Source organism: Antrostomus carolinensis, unplaced genomic scaffold, assembly GCF_000700745.2.
Source record: "Antrostomus carolinensis isolate BGI_N321 unplaced genomic scaffold, ASM70074v2 scaffold18566, whole genome shotgun sequence".
NCBI classification, from domain to species: Eukaryota; Metazoa; Chordata; class Aves; order Caprimulgiformes; family Caprimulgidae; genus Antrostomus; species Antrostomus carolinensis.
In genome coordinates, this window is record NW_010321389.1 from 22252 (window position 1) to 36203 (window position 13952).

Genomic DNA, 13952 nt, shown 5'->3' on the forward strand with positions numbered 1-13952 from the left:
AGGAATCCATTTAGCCAGGCAGTGACTCCCTTGAGGAAATGTTATCAGTTAATAATACTGCATTAACTTTACTAAAGAATTACTATTTTCTTAAATTTAACAACCACTTAAGTTACAATTAAGTGTCTGTTTTACCTTTGCTTCCAAGAGCAAAAGCGCAGTAAGATAAATCGACCAAGTTTTAATAATGATTTGAAAGAAAAGGAATTCCAGATTTTGGATTGCACTAGAAAATATAACTGAAGCAAATATATTTTAACTCTCATGGGGCTTGGAGGATGCTGTAAATTTACTGGTTAAAAATAAACAAAAAGAAAGCTTAAAGAGATATTTCTCTCTGAAATTGTCTAATTCATAATCTCAAGTGTTTAAGTTTTATAATCTGTTATTTGCACTTAGTTTCTGCATGATCATAGTAATCCTTCTCGGACAGTGTCATGCAGAATGAAGGTGTAGTAAAAGAATGCTACCATGGAAACCTAACTTCTAAAAAGTGTTCTAGATTTTCTGCTAACTTGAAAACAGAGTTATATGATTGTTCCTTTCCTGTACCTGGCCTCTTTTCTTCAAGTTGTGCAAGTTGATCAGCATTTAATTCTCTTCTCTGCGGGTCAGTCTTACACGTTGCAATGGTCAATCCTCCTCTTCTATCAGTGTTTTTGTCTGAAATAATTTGTCTCTTATATCTTATGCTTTCTAATGAAACACTCAGTGGTCTAGAAGTAGACAATCGGAATCAGCGTCTCCAAGTTACTGTCTGTATATTTTAATATCTCACTGCAGTGCTAATATTAATCTCCTTTCTTTGGACTGCTGATCAAAATACAGTGTATACATTTCATACTTGACAAATTTAAGCTTGTTCAGAAGAGTCCAATGTAAAGTTTAATTGTACTTGCCTGAGTGCCAGGACTTATTTAACCAAGAGAAAATAACATGGAAGGTACTAAAGAATATGTATTTTGCTTAATATTTGATAAAATATTCACTATTTGTTTTTTCCTGAATATAAAAGACAGACTGAAAGATTCCTGCAAGTATGTGAAGTTACTGTCATTTCTTTTATTTTCAATAAAGTTAAAGTTGGTCTTATTGTGGCTTCATAGCTAGTACAGAGTGTTAGAGTTCAGGACTCCTTACTTGATAATTTAAAAAAAAAAAAATTGTAGAACTGTTGGAATGTTTTTTGTGGTTAGATGTGATTATTCTTTGGAAGTTTAACAGCTGATTAGTTGTCTACTTTTTTCTTTAAACTATTAGGAGTAACAAATTTGTTCAAAGACACTAAGATGTACATTTATAATCACTCCTAAATTTAGTAATAAGTTTATTTCAGCAGTAATTCAAGTTACTTTTTCTTTGTAGTTAAAAAAATTTATGGGCGTATTTTGTGAAGGCTGTATTTCTCCCTGCCTTTTCAAAAGGCACCTATTCTGTAAATGTCAGCATAGTATTTTAAACAGTCAAGTATGCCTACAGTCAGTACCATTTACATATGCTGATTGCTTACAATAATTGCATAATAATTGTTTCCCCATCATATTTAATGGCTTCAGGCCTGTAATGTTGCAGGGGGGCGAATGAGGATTTTTCCTGAAATGGCTTGGGTTGAAGAGCTATGGTATAATTGGTGCATTATTCATCTCAGTTTTTTGGCTACTTGAATGTTGGAGTGATTGCATAGGTGACAAGGCACTGCATGCTGCCTGAAGAAGGACAGTTAGGAACTAAGATATGGAACCAGTTGGTCTGTGGAATGGCATTCTCTGCAGAGTCCTGGAGCTAATGACATGAAGAAAGGACAGTAATGAACGGTGCTTTTCTAATAGGGCTGCACCAAGGTAGTTTGTGAGACAAGACTGAGACACGTGCTGACGATGTACTTGACCCCCCCTCTCTGGCTGTCTTCCTGCACTGCTCCATAAAGCCAGGAGAACTCTTCTGTTCTCAGGTTCACCCTTCCTGAGGAAGTGTCCTGCCTGACTTTGTCAGCACACGATGTTTCCAGAGATGCAGTGGATATAGAATATGTGGTGGGGAGGGAGGTCCCTTGGGTGAAGCCAAAATGCTTCACAGTCTGCACACCAGCTATTGGGGCCCACCACGCTGGAAAGAATGAGGTTGGGAAAATGCAAGCTCCACGTGCATTTGCAGATGTGCATTCGCTGGGGTGCCAGCAGCCGAGGCGGGTAGAAGGTGTTACAACACTGCTGGAACAGAGGGCTGGGCTCCAGCTCCAAGTGGAGCATTTGGCAGTTGGGTGTACAGGCTACTCCAAAAGGGTCTATTCAGGCAGCGATTTTAATGTAAGCTTGTCTTCTCTAGTGCTGCTGTTCTTACTCTAACTAAACAGAAGCAGGAAACCGACACGCAAGGTTTGAAACTGAAACTGTCAGAAAGCAGTATCTGACTTCACAAAGATGTCCATCCATAACCCACACTTTTTTTTTTTAACAGTTTTTGATCTGCTGGTTATCTTATTTCCACAGAGTAGTATAATTGTTGCAGGTATATAAGTCTCTTTATGTTCCTGTCTGTTAAGGCATATGCTGAAAGTTGCTTTGCTATTAGTACTAAAAAAACTGGTCCCTGTTTTTTTCCTATCCAAAAGACAAACATAAATTTTCCTCTATTTTCCATGCACATTAATACTTTCATTGGGTTTTGTTGTGCTAAGAAAGAAAATAGCTTATGAACATTTTGGCACTTCTGAATTCCTACTAGTTTTGTTAAAACAGGACATTGTAAATTTCCACTTACTAAAACTGGCCATCTTGGAGCAATGTGAGACTTCTGTGTAGAAATAATATAAAAGTTGTTGTGTCCCAAGCAGAAACCATTCAGAAATACATAATTTCATACAGATATTTCCAGACAAGCATGAAACCTTCATACATTTTTCCAAAACTTAGGTAAACTTGAAGCAAAAATGATGTATTTATGCAGATATCTCTAACTTCAGGCAAGTTTTGAAACTTGGATGAAAATTCTTTGCTCTGAAGAATTAATATGCTTCAGATTTTCTTTAAAATTCCTTAAATGTTTAAACATCTGATTTTCTCTGTGGCAAGAGTTTCCTTTATGTAGCATTTGCCTGTATTTAGTTTAAGATATTTGGGAAATGACAATCAGGTGCTGTTACATAGGAACTTTTGAACCAGTGCATTCCCTTTTTTTTTTTTTTTGTATGTGGTTTAGACGTTCACAAGTTACTTTACAACCCAAAATGGAGCCCAGTGCACCTATGCCTAAGTATCTAGAAAGGCAGAGATGAACTGGTGCTGGTTTCTAGTGATACTCCACAGTTTGGCAGCATTTAAATTAGAAATGCAAAGTATTTATTATCTGGGTTTTTATTAGTTAAAGTCTAAAGGTGTTCTTTCTTCTTTAAGTGCTACAAAAGTAAGTCAATGAATACTAATTTTTTTTTTTAAATGTAAATTGTGCTTCTAAAATTGTTGTACTTTGGGGAAGGAAGATGATGTCTATTTTAGGTGCCTCTCCCACTCACTGAAGTAGCGAGTCTTGAGGAAGTTATACAAGGCCCACTGTGTGGGAAGTTATCCTGAAGGCTTACGGATATGCCTGTGATAAGTCTGTTAAATGTGTGCAACTGCCGTTGCACACCAGTGTGGTTTCATACTCGGATGTGCAACAACAGTGCGAGTCTGCAAACAAACATGCAAGTCAGTCACTGCAGCCTTAGCTACACGAGAAGGTGTCTGTGTGCTAATGTGCAGTAAACCAGTCATTGAGCTTATTGTAAGGGACCAGTCAGGCTTCCCTAGATCCCTGGGTAGAAACTTAAAGGGAGCTGCAGTCTTCACTGTATAGCATGAGCTAAGAACACAGAGGGGGTTTGTGTTACCTTGTTTTAATGCCTCAGGCTAAGAACTTAAGTTCTCTACATACTAAATGAGCAGGGGAATTTAGAAAGAGATCGGGTTTTCATCCCTGGAGAACAGCAGAAGGTATGCTACATTTTTTTTTCTGGGTAATATAGAAACATGGGCTCTTGGCACTGGACAGTGACAGTAATCCCTCAAATACCCCAACTTGGGGTTGTGGTATGGAATATCTCACTGTTCTGTAAAATCACACATTGGCTTACTCGAAACTGCATTTTCTGTAAGTGCTTTCACAGATGGACCTCTGTAAGAGTAGCTCTTGTAGAAGGCTCGGTAAATTCTTTTCTACCTTTTTAGGTCTATATCCTCACTTTAAGTCCCCACCTTTTTTATTTATTTAAACTATCTGAGGCCATGTCAAGTCTGTAGAATAGCCACCAGGGAGAGGTGAGGGAACTAATACTATTGTATTCTACTAGTACTGTTGTGCATTGTATTGTTTACTTCCATAGCTGATTGGAAAAAAAAAAAAAAAAAATTCTAACTTTCAGTGAAACCTTCTGTCTCTAATAGAATTTTCAACTTGAGTCAGTGAGTCTGCAGCCATAAGTCAAAATGAAAATATTTCTACAAACAGCATTGTTGTAGGCATGGCACAGTTTGAGAAGTAATTGGTAATTAAAAATTGGAAGCAAAAAAGCTTGAGTCCCTCAGCAGTTAACTGTTAGAGGCAAGTCTAAGCTTAGCTTTGTCTCCTGGCACCCGAGGTATGACCTGATTAAAGTGGAGTGTTTAATATGATAAAATGTGTTAATGCATCAGTGTTTATGCATTGAAATAACTTCATTCAAAGAGGATGTTACATAAGCTAGAAAGGTCTGCATGCCTCTTTAAGACTAACAATTTATCCAGTTTAAAAACATAAATTCTCCCTTATTAGGGAATTGGTCAACTTTGCACAATGTCAGCTTTTCACACTATTTAATCTGAGTAAGAACTCTGGCTGCTTTAGGTAAATAAATAAATGCACACACACACTCCCCACCCTAATATATATACACTTATAACAGCTGTCAGAAATAATCCATATAACATTCATAGGTGTATTACATAGGTCAGAATCCACCAAAATTATGGCAAAAACCTTGTGGTCTACATGTAGACTACAATGGCGAAATAAGATGGAGGGAAAATATTATTAGGAAGGATAAATTTAAAATTATAAACTGTATGTGAAATAACTGTAATTTTGTATGCACTGTGGCAAATATGGTCAGTGAGAGAGAGGGAGGAAAACTGAAGGAACAGTAAGTTTCATGTCCCGAGTTGGACAGAGCTTTTAGGAAAGCATGAACGTAATGCACAGGAGAGACTGCAGAAGGAGTGAATAAGTAGCATGTTGGTGAGACAGGTGGCTATAGCTCAGGTGTGAAAATTCAGTGTTAAAAGAAAGGCTTTCACATTATATGCTTATTTGTTTCCAAATAATAGTATTTCACTCTCTAAATCTGAAGGTCTGTAATGATTGTTGGTCAAGAACTATCAAAGCGTGAACTCTTCTCATTCAGAAATAGATGTCTGGGAAATCATGTACTGGTCTAAGCTGTATTAAAAAAATGTTGGTTTTTTAAAGCCTCTCTACTGAAAGCTGAAGTATGAAAGGCAAGATTAAAAAAGCTTGCAATTTTACATATATGGGGAGAGAGGCAAGTTTTCCTAAGGCCACATACAAAAACTGGAGAGACTAGAACTCTTCCCTTGTATCAGAATACAGCTATTCCCTGTTTATACAGTAGTGGTTTTGAGGGTATTGCTGGTGCTACTTTATTTTTTTTTATATGGAAGACCATATCTGAAGGTGCCAAGGAAGCCTTCTCTTCAGTTTTTCTGTCTTGGAATTCACTGGGGCATTTGGAAGGTCAAGTAGACATTGAGGGAGTGGCTTTCTTTAAGAAATATTTTCTTTCCTAGGATCATGAGATCTTGAAGGGTGAAAGGGAAGGAGCAAAAGCATTTTTGCTGAATAATGTACTGTCAGAATTTCAGGATGTTTTCCCTCTTGAAGCAGATGCGTTGAAACTCTGATATTTAACCAGCCAGCATTAACAGTTAGATGCAGCAAGTACTGAGTAGTACCAATGGGTCTAGCACTTCAGTTCTCAAGTACTTGTTTTATGCAGAATCTGTGCATGCATAAACATCTGAAAAGGCAACTTTAAGTTAATATCACAATTTCTGATTAAAAACTTGCTTCCCATGTTCTAATCTTTATAGTACTGTATCACTAAAGTTAAGTGAAGAGCCTGCATGTTACACCTAATCAAAATATTTGAAATGTTTCATAGTTGGCATTTTTCATTAATAACCCATTTTCTTAAATGAAGTGAAGGTTTGGGAGTTTTCTTTTCAAAAATTTGGTGAAATACAGTGCTCTTGGTGCTGCATGCAGCTTCTTCTGTCCCAATTACCTGCAGCTTTCTGGCAATTTATTTACCATTTGTATGTTTCTGTAAAAGTCTGTGACCTTATTAATTAGCCAGTTAAATTTTCTGGTGTGTGTACATACAGTACTGAGCACATTAACTTGTACATACTTGTATTTGGTAATTGCAGGAGAAAGGAGGGGATTTGGCAAATAGCTTTTTTTAGAGAACCATATACCTTATAAAGCTGAGGAGAGATATATTCAGCCTTGACCTCATCTTTAATTGCGGTTTTTTTCATCGGTTTAATTAGCCAAGGAATGTTTTTCCTACGGATTTAAAGAAACTAAATATCAGATAATGTAGTAACCTGTAATCTTGTTTTAAAAAAAAAAAAAAAAGTTTAAATTTTTAAAGGATTTATATCCTATTGGTGGTGTGGTATTGATTGTATTACTAAATAAATGCTGGGATCTTTTGTATTTCATGCCTCTTCCCTCTGTCAATGGCAACCATACCTCAGTACTATAAATCAGACTCAGTCACCTGTATGAGATCTAGTTCTGTTTCACTTGCAGCCTTGCTTTGCATGTAAATTGCTCTTTTTTGGTGACAATTGAGATTGTTCAGAACTGAACAAGATTGTCTCAACTGTAACACTAGAATGTAAAGCTGAAAACTGCGTAAACAGGATTTACCTTTCACTTGCATAGGACCCACAAATTAAATTGTATTAAATATATTTGCATTTGTCAAGGTGAGAATCCTACATTTAAAAAATCTACTGATGTGTCCTCTCTGATACAGAAATCTTGTGTTTCAGTGCCTGACTAATCTCTGCCTTGCTGATGCTTTTGAATGAGCTTTGTATCTGAAAGCTCTACTAATCCTTGTACTTACTGTTTGAATGTTTGCTACAGGAAGCGAGCAGCTGCAAAGCATCTAATAGAGCGCTACTACCACCAGTTAACTGAGGGCTGTGGAAATGAAGCCTGCACGAATGAATTTTGTGCTTCCTGTCCAACTTTTCTCCGTATGGATAACAATGCAGCAGCCATTAAGGCCCTCGAGCTTTATAAGATTAATGCAAAACTCTGTGATCCTCATCCCTCCAAGAAAGGAACAAGCTCAGCTTACCTAGAAAACAATTCCAAAGGTGCCCATAACAATTCCTGCACTGACAGAAAAATGAACAAGAAGGAAATGCAAGGCCCAAGAGATGACTTTAAAGGTAAGATGTTACTTTAGAATTTTCCATTTAATATGCATGAGTATAACCCTACAGAATTCACTGTGATGGTATTCTGCTGACTTCTTAAGTAAAATACCATATTCAACAATCAAATATTTTACTATGGAGTCTGAAAAATGGCTGGATTAATACTGAACACCGATTCCAAATGTGGATCTTTACCACATCTCTGTTAAAATCCATATGCATTTGTTGCCTTCCGAGATCACCGGTTTTGTAAACATGGGGAGTTTTTTCGAGTTCTGTTGTATGACTGTTCTATTTTCACTAGTTTTGAAACTCTTCTGTAGTTTAATGAGTTATAAAATTTATACTTTAACTAATTCCAGGTTCTGTGTTAAGAAACTTAACAGATGACAAAAAAAGATACAGTGGATGACAGGGAATACATCTACCAAGCTAAAAAAAGTTTAAGCAAAGTGATTTCTAAGCCAGTGTGTGAAAATGAAATACTGTTCTGTATGTCTCTTCTGACTTCTATTTAGCTTTTCAGACTCTCTAGAATAGTAAATATATACTACAAGAATAATTTTAGTTGTCATCAAAACCGGTAGTGGAAACAGAAATCATAAGCTAAATGAAATTAATACCATTAACCTCTGAACAGACCTTTTAAGTGTTGTTGCAGTAAGTGGTATAAACACAGTTGTTCAGATTCATTCGTTTTAGCTGGGTGGTGAAACTGTTTACAGCAAAGTATTAAAATGGCCTACAGAATCAACAGGAAAACATAGCACTCTGTTTTAAAGGACCTAAGATGTTCTAGTCAATACCTGCATCAGTTTGTTCTTTATCTGATGCAAGAATAAACTTGTCCCCAAATTATTTATGAACTGAGTAAGCAAAGAGGGAAATAGTAGGGAGGGGAGAGGGGAGCCAGTGTAGTGTTAGGCAAGCAAGAGGCACAAAACAATACTGTTTTGTGATTTGTCTCTTGGTTTTGTGCATTTTTAATGGAGGAGTGCACATACAGGATTCTCCTCCTTCTCCTGACCCTACTGTCCTCTCTCTCCAAGATAGATGTTAGAGTCTTCTCAACCTTTGTCCAGAGACAGACTGTTGTCTAAAGCAATGACTCTTCTGTTTTCTGACTTTAAGGTCCACCTGCAGCAACAGTTCCTGGGAAAACTGCAGTTAAGTTTAAGCAAGCCAAGGAAAAGGATGTTCAGCTTGCTTTTATGCTTGACATAGGATGGAAAGTTCTAAATAAACTGAAAGAAAAGCCCTCCAGAAAGAATTATTTTAATTACTTTTCTGCTGTGCTAAGCCCTATGACTATTACCTTTTGGAAAAAATGTATTTGGAGATCATTGTCAGCATCTCAGTAATATCTTAGGTGGCAGTCCAAAAACAGGAAGGAAGTAGAGAAATTGCAAATACGTAAAAAGCATGGGTTACAAATGTAGCCATATAGAGAGAGAGCCATTTCAGTGTTATAATTACCTGGGAAGCTATTTTCAACTTTGATCAGCAAAGCATTAAATTGGTAACAGAGAAGGTCAGTGAACACACAATCATAACAAAGCTTCCATAAGAGATAATGAAAAGATAATCAATAAATTTGCTAGTTAGGGAGTGTGTTGTTGGCAGTATATAGATCACACACAGTCTTTTTCAGTCAAGGATCCCTGCTAAAGCTTGACTTCATGTACAGATTTGTCATGGAGTATTAGAGAACAAGTTCTGAGAGGAGATATGTTTACTTCACTGGATCACTTAGCTGCACTTTCTACAGTGAGAGAAGACATGTAAAAAAAACTCACATGTTCAGACACAAGTCAGCTAAAACTGACTTGAGTTAGAAGAAAGCTTCACTTACGTTTGTTTTTCTCCAGCTGTTCTCAGTGTTGTAAAGTGAAAAAGGAGCAGACCCTTATGACAGCTCAGTTAGACAGTGGTCACTTAAAGACTTAAAACTCCTACAAAACTGCTGATGGTAGTACTAAATATCTTAACTGGTAAGAGTACATGGTTAGTTCTTTAAATACTAAAACCTTTAAAAGAATGGAGGATTTCTGCTGTAAGTATGGAAATCTGAATTGTGTTATACTGTTAAATTGTCAACTTCTGCTTATAATTTTTATGCCATGAATAACCTCTGCAATCCATAGTCAGTGAATTTGAAGCTGTGGTCCTCATCTTGAGGGGCTGTGGCATGGAACAGCATCTGTACCAGCAGTTAAATTTCTTTCAGTCAAGTTTGCTTCTTGAGCGTGCACTGCAGCAGATAAGTATAGGAGATGTTGCACTAAGCTTGAATCCTTTCATAATATTTTCAATGCTGCTGGGTTTTTTTTAACAGGATGGATTTTATTTTTGAAGCTTTTTCATTGTCTTCAGATTGATTGGAAGTCAATCTCAGGAGTATGACATAAGCTTAATCCTTCCTGTGTTACGTGCTCTAAGAATGGCTTGGGGCTCAGCAAAGATCAATAGGTTGTCTGTCTTTGCATCGTTTAGTTTATATTTTTAATGTAATGACTGTTTGGAATTAATGTTAGTGTAGGTAATCACATTTCAAAATACTTTAACGTGTAACTATTAAAATGATACACTTCCTTCTTTCTGCAGAGGTAGTTGTTCTACCATGATTGGTGAATACAGTGCTGTGATGTGCATTTTTTAGATCTCTAGAGATGCTATTAAACAGATTCTGGTTTAGTTCTAAATTATGTGTCAGTTCAGAAGAATCTGCTTAAACTAGAACATCTTTTCAGGGTCTGATCATGTGGTAATCCTACTCTAAATCATCACCTGATTTGAAAGCATATGTGGGTTCTGTTTGAGAAGTAGCATAGAAAGCTTATAAATAATGTTTTGTCCTCTTTTCTAAAGAGGAAGGAAGATTTCTAATAACAAATGGACCACCAAATGACTTATTTTATTTTGGGGGTTGTGGGGGGGAGGGTGAACAGACAGGTATTTGGAGCCCATGCAGATATAATGTGTGTAAACCAGCTTATTCATTAGAAATAGCATGTTGATGAATATACTCAAGTTTAACTCAGTGAGGCCTAATGTACAAAGAAATAACCCACATGCCCAACTGTGTGTGTAATTTAGAAGGCATTGTAAATTTCTGAGCATATATTGTGTTTTTTGGGGAGGATTTTCAGGCATCAGTTTAGTATAAAAACAATTGCAGAAAGCATTAAAAATAAAACTGAGAAATCTGATATTCCTGTTTATATACAAAACCACAAATTATTTAATCTTTTCTTCAATGTCTGTTTTTAAGGGAGAAAGCGTGTGTGAAGTCCATATGCATGTGTTTTGTTTGGAAAAAAAAAAGAGGTTGAACAGTTTAGTTTGTGTATAGTTTAATGACTTACAAATTAACTGTGCAGATTTACCAGAAGACTATATAGTCACAGTCTTACTTAAGTCTTTTAAAGTTCGAACATCTACTGATTGATTTAGTTGCTCCTGTTTAGACAGTACAATACTGTTAACTACCAAATGTAGTTAACTGGCTGCAAAACAGTTTTTAGTGTTGAACGTGTTTTCTGATCAACACCCATGAATACAGTATTTTACAAAATCGTAGTGAATGAAATCATGATTCTTCATGCTAATGAAATTATGAAGTATGTCTTGAATTTATCCAGCACTGACACTTGTTTTCTCCAGTGTTAATGATGATATGATACACACATTTCTTGAGTAGAGCAAATTGGAAGTATTTAGTATTTTAAATTTTTCTATTAATAAAATTAATACTTTGTCTTTTTATAGATGTGACTTTTCTAACAGAAGACAAGATATATGAAATTCTTGAGCTATGTCGAGAGAAAGAGGATTATTCCCCTTTAATCCGGGTGATTGGGAGAGTATTTTCTAGTGCTGAAGCATTGGTACAGAGTTTCCGAAAAGCCAAGCAGCACACCAAGGAGGAGCTCAAGTCTCTTCAAGGAAAGGATGAAGACAAAGATGAAGATGAAAAGGAAAAAGCTGCTTGTTCAGCTGCTGCTATGGAAGAAGATTCAGGTGCATCATCATCTTCATCATCAAGAATAGGTGATAACACACAGGGAGATAATAACCTCCAAAAACTAGGCCCGGATGAAGTGTCTGTAGATATTGAAGCAGTGAGACGGGTCTATGATAGATTACTTTCTAATGAAAAAATAGAAACTGCCTTTTTAAATGCACTTGTGTACTTGTCACCTAATGTGGAATGTGACTTGACTTACCATAATGTGTACTCTCGGGATCCTAACTATCTGAATTTGTTTATTATTGTTATGGAGAATGGCAATCTTCATAGCCCAGAATATCTGGAAATGGCTCTACCGTTGTTTTGCAAAGCAATGAGCAAACTGCCCCTTGCAGCTCAAGCAAAACTGGTCAGATTGTGGTCTAAGTACAGAGCAGACCAAATTCGGAGAATGATGGAAACATTTCAGCAGCTTATTACTTACAAAGTCATAAGCAACGAGTTCAATAGTCGGAACCTAGTGAATGATGATGATGCTGTTGTTGCTGCTTCAAAGTGCTTGAAAATGGTTTACTATGCAAATGTAGTAGGAGGGGATGTGGATACAGATCATAATGAGGAGGAAGATGAAGAACCCATCCCAGAATCAAGTGAACTAACTCTTCAAGAGCTGTTGGGTGAGGAAAGAAGAAATAAAAAAGGTCCTCGGGTGGACCCACTGGAAACTGAACTTGGTGTTAAAACTATAGATTGCAGAAAACCACTTATCCCTTTTGAAGAATTTATTAATGAACCACTGAATGATGTTCTAGAAATGGACAAAGACTACACTTTCTTCAAAGTAGAAACAGAAAATAAATTCTCTTTTATGACCTGTCCCTTCATATTGAATGCTGTTACCAAGAACCTGGGATTGTATTATGACAATAGAATTCGGATGTACAGTGAAAGACGCATAACTGTGCTCTACAGCTTAGTTCAAGGACAGCAGCTCAACCCATATTTGCGACTTAAAGTGAGACGTGATCACATCATAGATGATGCGCTCGTCCGGGTAAGTCATGCGGCACCATGGAACTTAGGGTTGTTGGTTCTGACCAGTGCAAACTACGTGGGCTTTGACTAACTGAAAAGGACTGTGTGTGAGTGCAGTGTATTATGTACTAGAACTCTTCTAGAAGAAACTCAAAGAGCTTTACCATATTAAGTTTTCATTCTAAGCGTGCTGCTGGAGACTTGTATGTTCAGCAGAACCACTTCTACTCAGAGTGGTTGCAGACTTTGATGTTTTAAAGTGTCAAGTAGTTCTTATTCCACATTAACAGTTTCTGCACCGTTACAGCTCTTAGTGGGGAGGGTGAACAACTTCTGTTTCGGTTCTCTTTCTTTGTCCTCTGTCATCTTCTGTTAGTATGGTTTTTCAGATGGAAGTTGGAATTAAAACCTTTCAGTTGCGTACTCTTCTTGTGGACTTCTAAACTTCTAGATATAAAGTGAGTGGAGAGCCTGCACGATAAAGAGAACTTCTCAATTCTCTAAGCATTGTTGCAGTTTGGTGCAAATACTGATAAGACTGAGAAAGGAGAAGACAAACTTGTTAGTACCTGAGAACTGTGGGAGAAGCCTGCTGCCAAATGTGCTGTTTTCTTAAAGTAAAACTTAAAACCATTTGTTCATACATTTTTGGAACATGGAAATTATATAGGATACAAACTATAAATAATATTTCACAGTAAACTTTTTTTCCATAAATATGTCCTATAATTTTAGGAGTCTTCCTCCCTTCATTTCTTGCTTAAAGGTGTTATTTTTCAGAAGCTCATTTTTCTGTGTTCTGTTGTTAAAGCACTACCATGTTTAGCAAAATTTTAAATTTGACCATGGGTTTAAAACTTGTTGCTGAAGGGCCAGACATATATTTGGAGATACTCTGGGAAAAGTATCTGGTTTTGCCTCTCAACCCAGCTGTTACTTCCATTTAAATTTTACTTCTTTAACTGCTGCTGAAAGTCAGTTGTGAGAGCCCTAAATGAACTCCCACCTTGATTTTTCTGTGTACCTCTGAACTTCCAGATGGGTTAGCTGCTTCATGGGAATTACTGATATTATGACTTATAAGGTAAAACCTTTGTCTCCAGTTTCAGTATGAAAAATAAAATTGCAATGCAGAAATTGCTTCTGTCTGAAACCCAATTATTATATCAGGCAAATGAGAAATATACTGTTCTAGGATTAAATCCTACTGTGTACCAGTTTTCTAATTTAAGAATACTCTGTCATTTCATTACCTATCAGACTTAACAGTTCTATGCAGTGTGTTTTGTCACATAATTGTAATGGAGTTTATTTCCATTTCCAGACCTCTGTTCAGCTTTGGGATACATAAAAACTGGAAAAAAAAGGAGGGACAGTAATATCTCTTTAGGCGAGGATGGGCTAGAAGACAATTAGGGAGATGTTCTTTTTAATGTCAGTTCCAGCAGAGAGGAAGC

The 13952-nt window shown here is 36.6% G+C and overlaps 1 protein-coding gene across 2 annotated transcripts in view; it reads left to right on the plus strand.

Annotated features, from left to right (window-relative positions):
• The window catches only part of UBE3A (ubiquitin protein ligase E3A), a 36679-nt gene that overhangs the window by 7728 nt on the left and 14999 nt on the right, over window positions 1–13952 (plus strand). The window contains exons 4-5 of one of the 2 annotated variants that reach the window (XM_029085440.1): window positions 7192–7502; window positions 11259–12514. In XM_029085440.1, coding sequence (XP_028941273.1) covers window positions 7192–7502; window positions 11259–12514 — 1567 coding nt within the window. Of the gene's footprint in view, window positions 1–7191; window positions 7503–11258; window positions 12515–13952 lie in introns of those variants that run through there. The other variant, XM_029085441.1, reaches the window with a different exon arrangement.